This window comes from Octodon degus, unplaced genomic scaffold, assembly GCF_000260255.1.
Source record: "Octodon degus isolate 3935 unplaced genomic scaffold, OctDeg1.0 scaffold00020, whole genome shotgun sequence".
Classification (NCBI taxonomy): Eukaryota; Metazoa; Chordata; class Mammalia; order Rodentia; family Octodontidae; genus Octodon; species Octodon degus.
In genome coordinates this window covers 14,798,964-14,817,361 of record NW_004524596.1, presented here as the reverse complement: position 1 = coordinate 14,817,361, position 18,398 = coordinate 14,798,964, and the positions used below count along the sequence as shown (strand labels likewise).

The following is an 18,398-nucleotide window of genomic DNA, read 5'->3' as shown; positions in this document are numbered from 1 at the left end:
TTTGTAATCAAGTCTGAAGTTCTCTAGGTTGCCCTTGAACTTGAGGTCTTCCTACCTCTGCTTCCTGAGCAAGTAGGATTAAAGGCATATGCCATTTGCCTGTTTTATTTTTTATGGTAGTAAAATACACATAACAGGGAATCACAGTTCCTTGTTCCCTTAAATCATTATCTAGAACTATTCATTTAGTGAAAGCTGATCTGCATAACCATAAAAGTGACCAAAAGGGAGTGAAGGAAAGATGGAAGATTATCCTGTCTTCCTTATCATTTTTCCTTATCTTCTGGTGCCCTGTAAGTATTATTCTGCTCTGTAGTTCTGCACTTACTGAAAGAGTTAAGGTATAGCTCTTGGGAGAGCATGTTTCCTTTTGTGACAACTCCTTTAGTATTTCTGTGAGGTATTACTTTCTTTTCTAGGTGAATGTTAAAAATATAGATACTAGAAAATATTACTGGTTTAGGAACATGTTTAAGGGTTCCAGTCATGTCAACATAATGCAGTTTGATATCCATTTTTTTAGGTAAGAAATCTTAGCATAATCGATTTAAGTAAATTTATTTACTTTCGGAATTATTTGATTCTCCTTGCTATTTTCAGGGTCGGGGAGATAGCTCAGTAGAATAAATGCTTGCCTGGCAGGTGCAAGGGCCTGGGTTCAATCCCTGGTTCCACAAAAAAAAAAAAAAAAAAAAACCATTTTGCTATTTGTCTTATTATTATTATTATTATTATTATTATTTTTGTATTTTTAGGGAAGTGTCCACAGGGAGTTCAGGGCCTCATTACTAAATCAGACTCAGTGATCTGCCTGTTTACAGCCTCCGAAGAGCTGGGATTACAGGCATGCACCATCACACCCAGTCTCAGTTGCTGTCTCAGTGTGCCCCAAGGGCGGGGCCAGCACGGCAGGCCCGGGGATCGACCCCCGGCCCCTGTGCCTGCTTGCAAGTGTTTTAATCTACTGCGCTAGTTGGCCAGCCCTGGTAAATATTTTTAGTAGCATGGTATTTAATCACTTTATTTAAGTTTAGGAACTTCTATTGTAAGAGACTGCTTATCTTGTTTTAGGGCTGTATATTCAATCAGCAATTATTTGACTGCCAGGGATGTAGAGATGCTTCTACTTTATACTCTTAAAAAGATTTAGAAGAGTGGGGCTGGGGAGATGGCTCAGTGGAATAATTGCTTCCCTGGCAAGCGCAGGGGCCTGAGTTCAATCCCTGGTTCTGCAAAAATAATTAAAAAAAAAAAAAAGATTTAGAAGAAAGAAAATGTTGTTTATCTTTGACATATAGTTTGTAATTTGCTAACTAATGGTATCATCATTAAATAATATTTGCAGGATACTTCTAGCATATAATTCAAGAAAACCTAAGAGTTAATCTTTGGGAGCTTATATTTTTCAAAAGATGGTCCATACACATAAAGCATTTAAAACTGTTGGTAGGCTATTAACTGCTTTTTTTTTTTTTTTTTTTCCTGTTGAAGATTGACAGAACCTTTATATTTTATCTTGAGACAAAGTCTTGCTAGGTCAGTGAGGTTCCCAGGGTGGGCTCAAATTTATGATCCTCTGCTTCAGCCTCTCAGAGCACTGGGATTATAGATGTGTACCACCAGGCCTGGCTCTCAGCTATAGACCTTCTAATTGATAGGTCTGTAGCATGGAAGACAAGTGTTAAAGTTTGGGAATAAACCCCTTTCCTTTCCTTTCCTTTCCTTTCCTTTCCTTTCCTTTCCTTTCCTTTCCTTTCCTTCATACCTGGAATCAAACTCAGGACCTCACCCATGCCAGGCAGGCACTATGCTGTGCCACTGAACTAAATCCCCAGTAAACCTCTGGTTTTCACTATGGCATTTTTAGCGGTAGAACTTTTTTTTTTTTTTAATGATTAATGTAGTTTATTTAGACTTAGGACAGCAGCCACTAGAAACAGCAGAAGAGAGGTGGCATGGAGGATTAGGGAGAAGTGGCCTTTTTACTTTAAAGGAGAACAAGGCAGGAGATCCTTCCAGATGCTGCAGTGGCTTACATGCAGGAACCCTACTGAAGGCACAGCTTTAGGCATCAGCTTCATTCACACTAAAAGCCAGGTACACAAAAAAGAACCAAGTATACATGCAGACATACAGGCAATGATTCTACATGAGCTGCATCCCCTGGGAAACTAGAAGCAGTTTTTAAGCATAGTCCCACCTATCCTTTAAAGCAAGTGTTTAGGTTACCCTAGAATAGAAACTAAATGCGTAACCATTTCCAGTTAAGGTGTAAAAAATGAAAAGGCTCACAATCGTTATTAAAGTCTGTTAATGCAGTATAGTATGTACCAGTGGCACATGGTGCCAATTTTATTTGCAGATAGAGTATTTAAGCTTACAAGTTACACTTCTGCCACAGTCTTGGCCAAGTCTTCAACTGATGCACAATTTAGCGTGCTAGAGTGCTGACGTTAGCATGCTCTGAGGCGGCATACCTGTTCTTGATGGACATGTGCTTTGTAAGCCCACGATTGACCACAACTATATTCTTAGTCAGGTGCTACATTACAGGAAAAAGAGACTCTTCGGTGTACAGCGGGTAATGCCACAGAGTCGGCGTCCATTCACCGTTGTCAAGCATTTTCTGTGCTAAGCAAAAAGCTCCTGCTGCCATTTCAGTAGGAGGAAAGTGCACCGTATCATAGTCCAACATAGAGAGCTCCGTCAGGTGTTTGGCCAATGTATGTTGCTCAACATTGACCTCTCCAATCTTAAGTGCTCTATGAAGAAAGTGCAGGGGGAGCGGGTGACCCAGACCTAAGTTTAGAACTCTCAGGATCTTCATTTCCATCTGCCTGATCTGGCGCTTAGTGTAAGTGTTCTTACTCACGTAGGCAAAGTCCCCAATGTCTGGAGGGTACATTTCTTCGTATTTGCTTGCAATGAACATGGCAGAACATGGCAGTGACTCCAACCATCTGCAGCATCTTCTTAGGCACATAATTATTCTGCATGAACCGATCAATAATGGACACAGTCATGCACATGGTCTCCTGTAGCAACCTGAATTTCATCTGAACCTGTACCAGCCAGTCAGTTAGTATGGCTCTCATGTTTCCAATGATTTCTCGACCCAGTAAGTATTTTGGTTTGACTGACTGTTTAGCGGTAGAACTGTTGAAACAATCAAACTTGGGACCTTGCACTTGCCAGGCAGGTGCTTATGCTGCTGAGCTGTCTCCCTGACAATAGTTCTGAAGAGCAACTATTTTGTAGCAAGCTGAAGTGATCAGACCTTTGGTCCTGCTGACATTGTGTTCACTCTCTTTCAGATGTCCTCATTGCCAAGAAGAGCAAAGATACAGGTCCAGACTACAGTGCCCCAAGATGAGTTTTCTTATTTCTCTGAGCTGTAAGCATATTGGTTTATTATGATGGTGGGGAATGGTGAATATTTAAGGAATATCGCATCTGTCACAAGCTAGTGAAAGAATACTGTGTTTTTTTTCATTCATTCGGTCATACAAATATTTGTTGAACTCATGCTGTGTTCTAGGCTCTGATGTTGGTAATAAAGTGTTAAATAAAGATGGAAAGGAACCAACTAAGTATATAAAGTATTTAAGCTCCATGAGAAGAGTGAGTTTTTCCTTTTCACTGATTTAGTGCACTGTTGCTCAATCTCTACACCACTGTCATAGTATGCAGGGTACTTCTTTGTTGTGGGGCTGTCTTGTGTTGGGTATGGTGTTTAGTAGCATCCGTAGCCTCTATCCACTAGATACCTGTAGCACCTCCTCTAGTAACCATCAAAAAGTCTTCAGACAGGCCCAAATGGGCATGTGTGGGAATTGTCCCCATTTGAGAATCTTTGCTGTGGAGGATTGTATTAGGTGCTCTTAAGGTATTGTTAAAGAAATGAATGAATAATATTAGGTCAAAATAAGTATTGTAAAGAAAAATAAAGTGTGAGACTGGTCAGAGAGCACGTTGAGTAGTTGGCCAGGGTGTGCTGGTAGATAGTTGTTTGGAGGATGTAGCAAGAGGTCTAAATGAGATTTAGGAATTGCAACTATTGACATAAGTGTTTCTCAAGCTGGCGCAGGGGCTGGGGGTTCAATCCCCAGGCCTGCTGTGCCAGCCCTGCCCCCAGGGTGCACTGAGACCGCAATTGAGACTGGGCATGGTGGCGTGCACCTGTAATACCAGCTCATGGGAGGCTGTAAGCAGGCAGATCACTACGAGTCTGATCTAGTAGTGAGTCCCTAAACACCCTGTAGACCCTTCCCTAAAAAAATACAAAAAAAAAAAAAAAGAAGAAGATAAGTGTTCCTTAGAGATTTATATGCGAGGGCTTTGTGTCTAGGATGATCCTCTTAGGGGACTGGGACCTGGGCTTACTTGCTCACTCGCTCTTTCTGTCTTTCTGTCTGTCTGTCCGTCCGTCCATCCTTCCTTCCTTCTTTGTCTTTTTGAGACAAGGTCTCGTTACGCAGCTTAGGCTGGCATTGAACTCATTTTGTAGCCCAGGCTGGTCTTGAATTCACAACTATTCTACCTCAGCCTTCCAAGTGCTGGGATTTTAGGCATGTGCCACCATGCCCGGCTTTTGTTTTTCTTTGTTATGTCCTTGATGTGAACATTTTCTCTGATGTATACTTATACCTTTTCCATTTCTTTTTTTTTTTTTTTTTTGCCTTTTCTATTTCTTATTTTCATCTGAGGCCCCAAATAATGGGGCTGCCTGATCTTAGAATTGAACCACAAACTGTGAGATAACTAAACTATATCACTTTATTAAATTAGTTGTTTCAGGTATTTTGTTTTAATGCACCCGCTGACAAACACAGAAATGCAACTCGATGCAAAGCTCCATGCAAAGATCTTGGGGATTAGTGTCCTGTCCTACTTACTTTTTCTCATTGCTGAAACGAAATACTCAAAACCCGAAGCTAAAGGAGGAGGTTTCTTTAGCTCATAGTTTGTAGAGGTTTTAGTCCAGAATCAGCTAGTAGCTCTAAGGCAGGGTGGCATCATAGACAGGCATTGCAGAGGACAAAACAGTTCATGGCAGGCAGAAGGAAACAAAGCAAGCAACACAAGCAGTAATAGCAGCTTCTTCTTCTTTCTTTTTTTTTTTGTACCAGGAGTCAAACCCAGGGCCTTGCACTTGCCAGGCAGGCACTTGTGCCACTGAGCTATATCCCCAGCCAATAATAGCAGCTTCTTCCCGCCCCTTTTATAGTCATTTTAGGCTTAGGGCGGGTAGCAAAGCAATCAGTGGACTGATGTAGTAATCCCATACCCCTAATCCCATCATCACATGTTCTAGATTCAGCCATCTCTGAAAAAGCCCTGCCTGTAACATGAGGCTTTGGGGGGACATCTGAACACAAACTATAACATGTTCCAAGTAGAGAGAGCTGCAAATGCAAAGGTCTTGGAACAGGAGGGAGTTTGATGTGTTGGGAGCAGCAAGGAGACCAGTGTGGCCAGTTCAGAGTTGCTGGCAGAGACGGATAGGAAATGAGATCGGAATGGGTAGGATCTAAGAAGCTGTGAGAAGGTACTGGGGTTTCATTTGAAGTGGGCAGGGCTACCACTGGAGGATTGTGGGCAGGGGTGTGACTTGGTTTACATTTGGGAAGTGTTCTGGCTTCTTGGCGGAGAACAGACTGTGTGTGTGTGTATGAGAGAGAGACAGAGACAGAGACAGAGATAGAGAGACAGAGAGAAAGTGTAGAATAGAAGCAGAGTAGGGAGCTGGGATTAGGAAATGATTGTAGAAGCCTAAGGTTCTAAAAGTGAAAATGATGGGAAATGGTTGAATTTTGAAGGTAGGATATGATGGTGATTGATTACACCATCATTTACATTTGGGTTGTGAAGGAAAGACTGGCATTTTGGAAAGATGGGGAGTAAATGTGGTAGACTCAGGAGTCCACCTCTGGACTTGCTAAGTGGGCGGTGATTGTTAGAGCTCATGTGAAAGTGGATATACATACAGATCTTGGGCCTGGGGGAAAGTTCAAATTGGAGATAAAAACTGACATTCCAGGGGCCAGGGAGACAGCTCAGCAGGCCTAAGCACCTGCCTGGCAAACACAAGATCCTGAGTTGAATACCTGGTACCAAAACAAACTGAGGTTCCAGTATTGGATCATAAGACAAGATAGATGAGCAGCAAAAGAGCAAGAAGAGAATGCTGAGAACTTTGTCTAGGGAGGCTCCAGCATTTAGAGGTTAGAGAGCCAAAGGGAAAACTTTGAGCCTATAGGAGGCAAAACTAGGGCAGGGGGTTTCCCAAAGGACCTGTTTGCAGAGGAGTGTCAGACCTCACCTGTGACAGGAATGAGCATTGAGTGGCAGCCTCCAGATCGTTTTCTGTGTAAGAAATGATTCTAGCACTTGTGTTTCCTTCATGGTTAAGAAGACCCCTTTGCTTTTGGTAACATTCCCGTGTGACACAAGTTAGTCAGGGCACCTGCTTGGTAAGTGGTGAAACTGAGATGAAAAGAGGCCTTCCTCAGGGGCCGGAGAGATGGCTTAGTAGGATAAGCGCTTGACTGGCAAACGCAAGGATCTGAGTTCAATCCCCGGTTCCGCAAAAAAAAAAAAAAAAAAAAAAAAAAAAAAAAAAAAAAAAAAAAGGCCTTCCTCTTTGGTTTGGGAGCAGTAGGAGGGAGCCTGTTTTTCTAATTCTAGTTTATTTTTTGTCCATTGGTATTGTGTCTTTTTTTTTTTGTTTTTGTTTTTGTTTAGTCTTAGGCTTAGCATCTGCCTCTGAAAAGAGCTCACTTTGAGGAGATTAGTAGTTTGGCCCATCATAATTACAGTTTCCTAGCTAAGAAGTTAGCCAATCAGGTTTTTGCTTCTAGGCAAAACATAAACCTTTCAAAAACCAGACATTCCTATTCACTAGTGTCCCTGAAGGGAGAAGTCATCCTTGCCATCTGCCTGACCTCTTATATTAGGATAGAAATAAAATTAACTAGGTGGGGAGGAGCACAGTATTCCTTACCCTGAGTTCACAAGGGTGCTTTTTTGCTGCACTTGTGGTTCCTCTCCTCTCCCCTCTCCTCTCCTTCCTTCCCCTCTCTTCCCCTCCCCTCCCCTCCCTTCTTCTCCTCTCCTCTTTCTTGAAACAGAGTCTCCCTAGGTAGCCCAAGCTGGACTTGAGCTCAAGATTTTCCTGTGTCAGCCTCCTGAGTGTTAAGATTACAAACATGCACCATTGATCCTGACTTTTTCCTCTGCTCTTACTGTGAATTTGATTTGTGGTTAGGGAATTATGATAGCTATACCTGATCCTATCTAATCAGGAGACAAATTCATTCTCTGAAAGAAAAAAAGGGTTAATAAAAACAGCTGGGTCTTGTGGTTAAATTTTTATGTAATTGGGGTGTTTCCTAGAGCCGTTTTCTACTCATATCATTGAATTCAATAACTTAATACAATTTAAAGGATTTGATTAGTACATGGGTATTTAAGTGCTTTTCATTGTTAAAATTGGAGAGCTTACATTGACTGTGATGTGAGATGCTACAGTTGCATGGGCCAGTAGGAGTCCCAGTGCTTGTGTCGGTGAGGAAAGAGTTGCTAGGTGTACACCCAGTAGTAGAAAGTAGCTACACTAATTGAGGATTATGGGAAAGATAGCGGCAGCAGGAACAGGAAAAAGGGAGAAGGGAAACCAGGGCTGATAACTTGGACTTTCAGAGTTTGAAGGCCAGACATGGCTGGCATCAGGTGGCTCCCACTGCATCTCCCTTGGTGCCAGTTTTTTGCCACTTAGGGTGTGGCATCTCTTAGGGTTTAGGGTTTTGTTATTTCATTTTGTGTCTCTCTTAGGATAATGGAAGCAGGAATAACCATCGGTATTTACAGTTAAGTGGAGGGAAGAGAGTGACTCTCAGGTCCTTCATTTCTACCTGTACTTAAGTAGGTTACTTAAGGTGGTTCGTGATTTCCAGTTTCATGAAAGAACAGGGAGCACTTGCTGTCAAGTGACACAAAATGAAGAGAACTGTGATTTACTGTGCATAGGCTGGGTGTGGTGGTGCACAGCTGTAATCCCAGCACTCCAGAGGCCTCCGAGGCAGGAGGATTATTAAGAGATAGAGACATGCCTGGGTTACAAAGGGAACTCAAGGCCAGTCTGAACTGCAGTGAGACCCTGAGAAAAACCCCGAAAACTATTTTGTATGATTAAGGATGATTTTTATATTAATTTGTAATGAACCTTGTTGTTTTAATTCTTAGCAGTAGCTGTTCACAGCTCATGCTTATATCACTGCATTTTATCTTAAATACTTCTGACTTTATTGGTGCTATTATTTAAGAAGCATGTGTCTTTTTTTAATATACTTTTGACATTTGCCTTTGTTTTTCCTGGAATTTTTTTCTGTCAATTTAATGGTAGATCATCTGCCTCTGAAGAAGATGACAAAGACGATAGTGTTTGGGAGCCTCAAAAGAAAGTTCCCAGAGCCCGGGAAACAGCCTGCTCCCAAGGAATCCAAACCCAAGAGGATGCCTCGGAGGAAAAAAGACACAGCCCTGCTAAGTGCTGGCTCAGAGGGTGTGGCAGTTAAGGAGGAGCTGGTAGGTGTTGTGGCTTGGTGGGGAAGGATGAAGGATTCTCCTGTGGGGGTGTTACTTCCTTCATTCACAGAGTAGGACAGAGCCTGAACCTGACAAAAACTATGGGCAATGGTGTCCCTTGTCATGAGTCTCCTAATACCTACCACTAGATTCCACTGTTGTTTCTTCATCGGATTTCTTTTCTTTCTTTTTTTTTTTGCGTAACTGGAGATTGAACTCAGGCCCTTGCGCTTGCTAGGGAAGCGCTTATTTCATCTGACTTCTGTTTGCTCTGCTCTCCTTAGCTGAGTAACATCTTTAACACTGTTTTTTTTTTTTTTTTTTTTTTTTAAGGTTTCACTTTCCAGTTTAGGCTGGCTTTGAGCTCACTTTGTAGCTCAGGCTGACCTTCAACTCCCAGTGATCCTTCTGCCTCAGTCTCTGTGAGTTGTTGGAATTATAGAGGTGCACCACCATTCCTGGCCATCTTCAACATTTTTTTAATATGATTTTACCTTTGGGGCAAGTTTTTTTTGTTATCCTGACTGTACAGATAAGAAAACTGAGGCAAGAGATGTGTAATGACTTGGCTCAAAACACACAGTCAGCAAGTGATGGAACTGGGTTTCCAAGTCAGCATTTCAGGAACTGGTAGATCTCTCATGGACCTTTTGCATCAGCCATGTTCACAAGAGTGACATATACATCCAGAGTGCTGGTTTAATGAATACTTTGAAGTAATCATCACAAGCACTTGGCATTCTGTGGCCAGCAGTTTTTCTCCTTGCAGTCTGGCTGACCTAAGTAGAATATTAAATGTGAATCAGAAATTTGCTTAATGAACATGGATTCAGAATAGAATTAGATGTGTTCATTTGGGCTTATTGAAGGGCTACTGGGCTCTGTGTTTGTCACAGTACCAATAAATGTTTTAATTGTATGTAGCTAAGGTAATTGAAGTATCCATTTCAGAGCAGGGTTCTCTTACTAGGGGGAATAAAATACTCAGACTTTATCTGCTGAGATTTTTTTTTTCCCTCTTGCATATTACTTAGAAGAGATACTGATCGTATTTGTTTTTTATCTTATTTTTCTGTTCCTCTGTGGCTGACAGCTCTCCTTATAGATTGACACATGTTTTCTTTAATTGTGCCAATTCATTTGGTTATTATCAATTCTTATATTCTCATTGTTATATTCCTATCTGTTCTTTTGTTTTTGACAGTCCTGCTACATAGTCTTAATTCACTGTGACCTTGAACTCACTGTGTAACCCAAGCTGACCTTGAACTTGCAGCCTCCTATCTCAGCCTCTGGAGTGCTGGGATTACAGGCATGTGCCACTGTAACCAGCTCCTACCTCTATTTTGGTCCATTGTATTTCAAGTAAAATATTTACTAGTTAGATGGCCATCTAATGTATATCATTTTCATGCTCACATAGTGCTGGGCGTTAGGGTGAAAGTGCTTTTATTGTAGTTCTCTCTGTTTTATTTTTCTTTTTTGAGACAGGCTGTAGCTATGAGGTTCAGACTGGGTTTGAATTCACTGTGTAGCACAGCCTGGCCTTGACCTTGTGGCAATCCTCCTCTTGAGTGCTAAGACTATAGGCATGTGCCACTATTCCCAGCTCAGGGGAGTTAGTTTTTAATCCTCTAATTCTGATGTCTTTCTGTGATTTGATAGAATAGGTCCATAGCTATTGCTGACGTTGATTTGGAAGATAATAAATTGAATACTGTACAGACTGTGAAGACAGCAAAGACAAAACGGAAAAATTCAGCTCAGAGGGCCAAAAAGCTAAAAGTTGATGATGAAGCCAGCAAAGTGAGCAACTTGGTGGATGGTACAGAGATACCATCAACAAGTGCCATGGGGGAAGGTGTCTGTAAGAAAGAGGAGAATGAAGATGACTTCACGTTTGGCCAGCCTCCATTAAAGAGAATGAAGACGGAGATGTGTCCTCAGGGGCAGCCTGTCACGTATCCAGCAAGCGACACTATTAAAGAGGAGGTAGAAATGAACTGGGACATCGTACAGGTATGTGCAGCGATTTTCTGCTATGTTAGCTGGTTTCTTTCCTTTTGAGTATTGTAGGGGTTGTATTGACTAAAGGGAGGGTTGGGAGTTTTCAGTCTCTTCATTTTGCCAGTGATTTCTTAAGGCTTTGGCCATATGTTCTTTTCTTGGGTAATTTTTTTGTTTTATGGCTTGTTATGGAATGTTCTTGGCTAAAATCTGTGACCTTGGTTGTTTTGGTTATTTTTCTTTTGTTGCTGAGGCAAAATACCTGACGCTCAGAATTAAGGAAGGCAAGGTTTAGTTAGCTCACAGTTTGTGAAGGTTGCAGTCCGTACTCAGCTGGTTCCAAGGCAGAGGGGAACATGGCAGGGCTCAGCAGTTCATGATAGTAGAAAACAGCAAAAGCAACGAGCTAACAGGGAAGAGTGCGAGAGAAGAAATTTCTGTCCCATATATTGTACATAGGCTGTCCACTGTAGGGTTCTTACAGCATTCACATCCATAATCCCAGCACTAGACCATGAGTCAGTCCCCAACTCTAGATTTCAGCTGCCTCGGAAAAGCACCTTCCCGACTGCATGAGGCTTTAGGGGACATCCAGAAACAAACCATATCATTGGTCAAGGTGGGGTTTCTGTACATTGTGATAGCCAGCTTTCTGTTGCCGTAACAAATTCTTGAGGTAAATAAACTTAGGAGAAGATTTACTTGGCTCAGGTTTGGAGGATTTAGTCTCTGGTTAGTTGCTTCCATTGAGGAGGTGATAGATCATGGTGGGAGCATGTAGTGGAGGAGCACTTACTTCATGGCAGCCAGGCACACAGAGTAAGAGGAGAACAGGGTCCATGTGTTCTCCTGTGCTGTGCCCCAGCTACCTAAGATCTAATTGGCCCTGCCTTTCACAGGTTCCATCATTTCCCAATAGGTGGCAATGCACAGGGGAAGCACTTCAAGGTGGCAGAAGGCAGCAAAAATAAGAAGAGCAAACATGTGGGGAAGATAAGCCTCTTTTCTCCCCTTAGATTGTAAGCAGGCCACCCCTGTAGGACAGGTGTAGCACTCACACTATGCCATAAGATGAGGATGTTTACGAAGTGACTCCCTGCTGTGTGGCTTAAACTTCTAAACTTCTCGAGTTGACAACCCCATTACAGTCTTGAGGATCCCTTGTTCATAAAAGTGACTAACTTTTGGGATCTAGGCATCAAAGAGGCAGCATTAAGGGTAGTACAAGTTTTGATTATAACCTCAGAGATGTCTAAGAGTATGACCTGATAGGTTAAGTTGTTCCCCTGTGAACCACAAGTAACCTTTTATCTCCAGAATAGCTCTGTCCTGATGGGGAGTCAGAACTTCTAGTCTCTGCCCTAGCTGTTGGATCAAGACACCCAAAGCAATTTTCCCTCTTTCTGAAATGTAGAGGGAGAGGTCATAGACTCAAGGCCTTTGTTGGAATTTGAGAATTGGCCCAAATTTTGTTGGTAAATCTCTTCCTACCAAGGAATAGCGTACTCGTGGGACAGTTAGAAACTCATGGTTAAAGATTTGGCCTTCGAACTGCCCTTGGTGGTGCTGTGTTTTCATCCTCGAGGACCTACCCTATCTGACAACTTTTTTATGTTTTTGTATTTTAGAGATGGGTCTATAGGGTGTTCAGGGTCTCATTACTAGATTGGACTCGTAGTGATCTGCCTGTTTACAGCCTCCCAAGAGCTGGGATTACAGGTGTGTGCCACCATGTCCAGTCTCAATGAGCCTTGGGGGTGGGGCTGGCACAGCAGGCCTGGGGATCGAACTCCCGCCCCTGTGCCTGCTTGTAGGCGCTTTAATCTGCTGAGCCATTTGGCCGGCCCTCTGTCTGACTGCTTACAATATTTCTACCTAAGTTAGCTATTTATAAAATAAGAGGTGTTTTTTTTTTTTTTTTTGTGGAAACTGGGATTGAACTCAGGCCCTTGCGCTTGCCAGGGAAGCGCTTATTCCACTGAGCCATCTCCCCAGCCCAATAAGAGCTTATATTTAAAAAATGAAAATGAAAAATAGGGGTCTTGATTATTTTAGAAAACTGTATAATCAGTAGTAATACAGAGAAATTTGGTGGCAAGCAAAGAGAATAATACCAAACTGCTGCATATTTTTGAGGTAAAAGATAGTATTCTTGGAAAAGCACCTTGGGGGTGTCAACATGTAAGTGGTACTAAAGTAGAACTTAAAATTTAGATTTTTTTCCATTGCAGACAGCCCCTTCTCCAAACTTCCTCTGGCCTGAGGTATATCCTGTTACCTCCATCTCTTGTGAGGTCTCGTGAATGGGCAGAATATGTAGATGCTGGCACCAGCAGGTCAAAGGCCAGTTTCATTTGCACTGGTTTCAGGAAGAGATGGTATTTCCTGTCTTCACTGTTCCTTGCTGTAAAAAGACCCTAACACCACCTGTATGTGGGAAGATGGTGATCTTGGAGGTGGCTTTGAATAAATCCTTTGTACCAGAGTAAATGACCTTCCTAGACTTAGTCAGTAACTTGCAAGTAAACCTGAGGATATGGCTCTAAGTAACCGCTAACAAATGGACCTGGTCCAAGGAAGTTCCTGAAGAGGTGGTGAACTTCAGTTACACCACTCACAGCGTAGGGTCAGTGACTGCTATCACAATTTTCAGGACTTGTCAGCAGTCACAGAAAAGACTATTTAGGAAGAAGGTACACACAAGGGAGTGCAGGCCATCAGAGTGTGAGACACATTTTGGTCTGGTGCTGGGTATGTTTATTTGATTTGGGGGTTAGAAATCTGGGTAATTTGTAAGCCTATGCAAAGCAGAGGTTTGAGTTACAGGTGAAAGGCATTAGCTCATTAATAAGGGAAAGAGCCATTTAGGTGGAAGTGGATGGTGTGTTCACAGAGGAAAAGTGAGGCCCAGAGGCCAGTGTATCTATAGGTGTTTTGTTTTGTTTTGTTTTGTTATTGTCTTTAAGAGTTTGTAGAGACCGAGGCTGAAAGCTTACTAGTTTAAGTCCATCCTGGGCAGCTGAGTGAACCCTGTCTGGGCTGGAGATGTAGTTTTGTCCAAGCCCCAGTACCACCAGAACAACAAAAAACCCTTGACAAATTATTTTTGGCATGAGTTTCCTGGGAGGGAAAAACACTTGAGTAACTTTTGTGTTAAAGGTACAATTAAAAATTACAATTTTCCTTGTTTCCTTCCTGTTATCTCTATTTTTCTATCCTCCCTCAAGGGGAGGGAGCAACAGCTTCATTTTTCTCCTCAGTGGTAGGGTAAGTGGGTGGGGTTGAGAACACAGTGATGCTGAGACCAATGATTAGGAGGCTTTAGCTTAAAATAACAGAAAACTCAAGCTAGTTTAAGCAATAACAAAGATTTATTGATTATAGCACCTGCTTAGGCAGACGCAGCAGCTGGGGTGTTGTGCCGGCCCCGCCCCCTGGGCACATTGATTGAGACTGGGTGTGGTGGTGCATATCTATAATCCCAGCTCTTGGGAGACTGAACACAGGTGGATCACTGTGAGTCTGATCTATGTGGTAAGACCCTGTACACACTGTATTGAAATACAAAAATAAAAAAGATTTATTGACCTACGTAATACGAAAGTTTTGATTGGTGCCCTGAAACTGTCTCAACTGTTAGCACTTCCATTCTCCTAATAGCGAGATAACTATAGCTTCATGTTTCTGCTTCAACAAGTTGCATTTCTCCAGATGAAATTGTGCTGGGGCCCTTCGGATCGTGTTAATCTCTGGCTGTGCTTTGTTTTGGTTTTGGGAAAGTGTCCACATGAGCCTTAAGCTGGCTGTGTAGCCCAGGCTAGCCTCAAACTCGCTTGAAGTCCGCCTGCCTCACCTTCCCAGTTTTTAGGATTACTAGCTGTTAGTATTTTTTAAGGAGACTGATTGCTTGAACCATATGTGGAACTGGAGATGGGGAATTAGTGTCTTGCCATGTAGCTGGCACATAATGGGGAGGTAACTGCATGTTGAAGGAGATAGCAACACTATCCCGCAGAGTTTCTGTGGTAGATGATCATGGTAACTGCAGTAGGAAGCAAGAAAAGGGATGGGTTTTGTTTTTCTTTTTGGTTCTGGGAGTTGAACTCAGACCTCACGCTTGCCAGCTGAGCTATATGTTTGGCCCAAAAGTATGGGTTTGAGTGGGAAAATTCCAATTATCTGAGGAGAGTCAGGAATGATAACCATGAAGAATGAGGGAGCTGCGCTGTGAAGCCCTCTTAAGGGAAGCAACTCTTGCTCTAGACCTGAGTGAAGTCCATGACTAGATTAATGATTTTAGGAGAAGGCTGTATGAGTTTGGAGAGGGGAGCTGATGCTTTTGGGTCATATAAGGAGTTCAGATCCAGATGCAGCGAGAAAGCATGGGTGAATTTTACCTGTTGAATGACAAGATATCACATGGATTTTGGAAAGAGTATTCAAAGAATTAGGACTAGATGGGACTGGAGTGGATACAGGGAGATTGCCTAACGGCTCTTCAGTAGCCTAGGCTAGAACTAGTTGGGGATGTGGGGCTGGAGAAGGAAACACTTAGTAGTGGAGTTAAGGGGCGCCTGTGATGGATTGGATTTCAAGTTAAAGGAGATGGAAATGTTTTCTAGCTTGATCTGTTTGAATAAACATTGTAGGGAAGAAACTGGGTGAGGAATAAGTTTGAAAGAAAATCACTTTGCAAATGCAAGATTGAGATGCACATTAGATTTCTGAGGAAATGTGCTAAAGACATAGATGGATCTAGAGTTCACTTGGAGAAGCGTCAGGCTGGAGTACCCTTTCTGGAGATTTGGTGCTGGTCCATCAGAGTGGGTGAGAAGCTGTGGATCTCAGGATGCAACATGCCTGGAGACAAGTATTTTCAGGAGTTTTTGGAACCCTTTATTTCATCTGTAGTTTTAAAATTCAGTCTATTATATAGTATCTTACTGTGATTTTGTTAGTCAGTTGACTACTTCTTTAATAATTTTCCTATGGCTCTTTTTCCTTCAAATTTTGGCAGACCTTGGGTGTCAAGATTGAAAAATTAATAGAATTTGTGCTTCTGTTCTTTAGTTTGGAAAAGTTACTTAGGTTTTGAGAATTGTTACTGAAATACCTTTTTCTTTTCTCCAGGCTGACTTTGAAAAACTTTTTTGTTTACATGTACATTTTGCTGAGGCCTGAAGAAGATACATTTAAAAAATAATTATTTTGATTTTGTAATATTTATGCATGATAAAAATTCAGAAGTTACTGATGGGTCTTTCTACCCTACTCTAACTCTCAGCTAATCAGTTACCTTTCATGAATTTCATCTTCCTCAATTTTGTGAATCATTCCATATGAATTTATATAGAACTACCTCATGGGGCCAGGGAGATGGCTCAGGGGAATAAGCATTTCCCTGGCAAGCGCACGGGCCTGAGTTCAATCCCTGGTTCCACCAAAAAAAAAAAAAAAAAACTGCTTCATATTCTTAAATGGATTTTTCCTGTATTGCATAATATATTTATTTACCAGTTCCTCATTGTAATTTATGTTTTGCTGTTACTATGTTAGAAATAGTACTTTAAAAATTACAAATGATTTATTTATCAGCAGTATATCAGGATTAATTCCAGGAGTGGAATTGCTGGATCAGAGAATTTAGACAGCAACAACAACAACATCATCATCATCATCATGTTATTTAAAATAGTGTCTCATTACATTGCTCAGGCTGGCTTTGAACTCACTGTGTAGGACAGGTTGATGTAGAATTTGCAGTGATCCTCCTATCTCAGACTTTTGCGTTCTGGGATTAACGTGTGTACCACCATCCCTAGTAACCTTACGAACTTTTTTTTTTGTCTTTTTAAGACAGGGTTTTGCTATGCATTTCAGGCTGTCCTTGAGCTCGCTTTGTAGCCCAGGCAAGTCTTGAACTTGCAGCTATCCTGCCTGAGCTTTCCAACTTCTGGGATTACAGGAATGGGCCACCACGCTTAGCTCTTACAAATTTTGATATGGATCAACCCAGAGCGCAGACCTGGCATGTGAGTGAGATGACCTGGGGCCCACCAGATCCTCATTTGACCCAGAGCCCAGGCTCAGCATGTGAGTGAGACCACCCGGGGCCCGCCGGATTCTCATTCGACCCAGAGCCCAAGCCTGGTGTGGCACCCTTCAGCAAAACTCCCTGTAAAGAGGCTAGAGGCAAGACCCTCCCAGCTGATTCAGGAGCAGAACATCTTGCCAGAGTGGCACAGAGGGTTTACCTACAAGGTCTACAGCAGGAAGAAGTGGAGCACAGCAGCCAGACCCAAGCCACACCCACCTGGAGGAGTGTGAACTTTGTAGATCCGGACCTGGTGCTAAGGTAATAACTCTATCTAAACTCTACACCGAAGGTCAGAAGACAGTGGTATACAGAATGACAAAGAGAAGGAACAAAATGCAGTCTCAGGCCACGAGCCCACCCAAAACAAATGCAGAAGACATTAGCATAGAAGAAATTGGAAATCACATACCTGAAATCTCTGAAATAATAGCATTGGAAGTAAAGAAACAACTGCAGAAAGGTATAGAGGAAATCAGATCAGAAATAATTTCTGAATTAAAAAAAGAAATGATAATTATAAGCAAAGAAGTACTAAGTGCTTCTAAAGAAGACACTGATAAAAAAATAGAGCAGAATATAAAAATGAATCCTTGAATAAGCAATATAGGAAAGAAATAGAATGCATGAAACAGATTCAAAGTGCTATATAGGAAATTAAAACCTCAATCATCAAGCTAGCAAAACCATTTGAATGAAAGTGAAAATCGACTTTCTGACCTTAAAGACACCATTGCAGCTAGTGAAAAGGTAAGAAAAGATCTCTTAAAAGCAACTAGAATGCAGGAAAAAAATAATTTAATACCTGCAAAATGATGCAAAGATGAACAATGTGAGACTAATAGGCATCAATGAGAAGGAAGGAGTTAATAGAAATGATATAAAAAGAATATGGGCAAAAGTAATAGCAGAAAACTTCCCAAATATGGGAAACAACCTGACATTCAGTTAACTGAAACATATATAACTCCAAATAACATCAACTCAATTAAAAACACACCCAGACATATAATATATTCAAGATCCAAGAAATTCAGCACATGAACAGTATACTAAAAGCTGCTAAAGTAAAGAAATGGATCACAATTAAAGGAAAACCCATCAGAATAACAGCAGGTTGCTCTTCACAAACCATGAAGTCAAGAAGAGCATGGAGCAAAGTACTTCAAGTCTTGCAAGAAAACAAATAACAACCTAGACTGATATACCCTGCAAAACTCTCTTTCAAGTATAATGGAGAAGTGAAATGCTTCCATGACAAAGAACAACTTAAGAATTTCATGACAAAGCCAAGCCTACACAGACTACTAAATGATGTTCTAGAGAGGGAGCAAAATGATCACAGCTCCATGAATGAGAATGGAAAGAACCCACCAAATAGGGCAAACAAACACAGGAGAATAAGAGGTATATAAAAGTAGTCTTTCAATTATTCTTTGTGTACAGTAGCAAAATATTTCCATCTGCACACTCTACAAATGGACTTTTCCTGTACCGTATGTGTCATGATTCCATCTGGGTCTACAGGGTGGATTTCATGGAAATAGCAGTAGCTCAGTCCCACAAGTGACACCTGGCCACCAGAAAGTGTCATAGACATTATCCATGTCCACAACACACTAGAACTTTGTGTGATATCCTATCCCCAACTGTTAGAAGTGCTGGTCATTTATTTGCCATTTCAGTATTTATCTTATTTTATTCTTTTTTT

General features: G+C 41.7%; 1 protein-coding gene and 1 pseudogene across 1 annotated transcript in view; one reads left to right on the top strand and one right to left on the bottom strand.

The window, feature by feature from the left end:
- Positions 1 to 18,398, top strand: part of Srbd1 (S1 RNA binding domain 1) — a 236,736-nt gene that overhangs the window by 7,228 nt on the left and 211,110 nt on the right. The window contains 4 exon segments of the mRNA XM_023711259.1: positions 3,315 to 3,394; positions 8,405 to 8,477; positions 8,479 to 8,586; positions 10,252 to 10,605. Coding sequence (XP_023567027.1) covers positions 3,315 to 3,394; positions 8,405 to 8,477; positions 8,479 to 8,586; positions 10,252 to 10,605 — 615 coding nt within the window.
- LOC101561748 lies at positions 2,385 to 3,295 on the bottom strand (annotated as a pseudogene).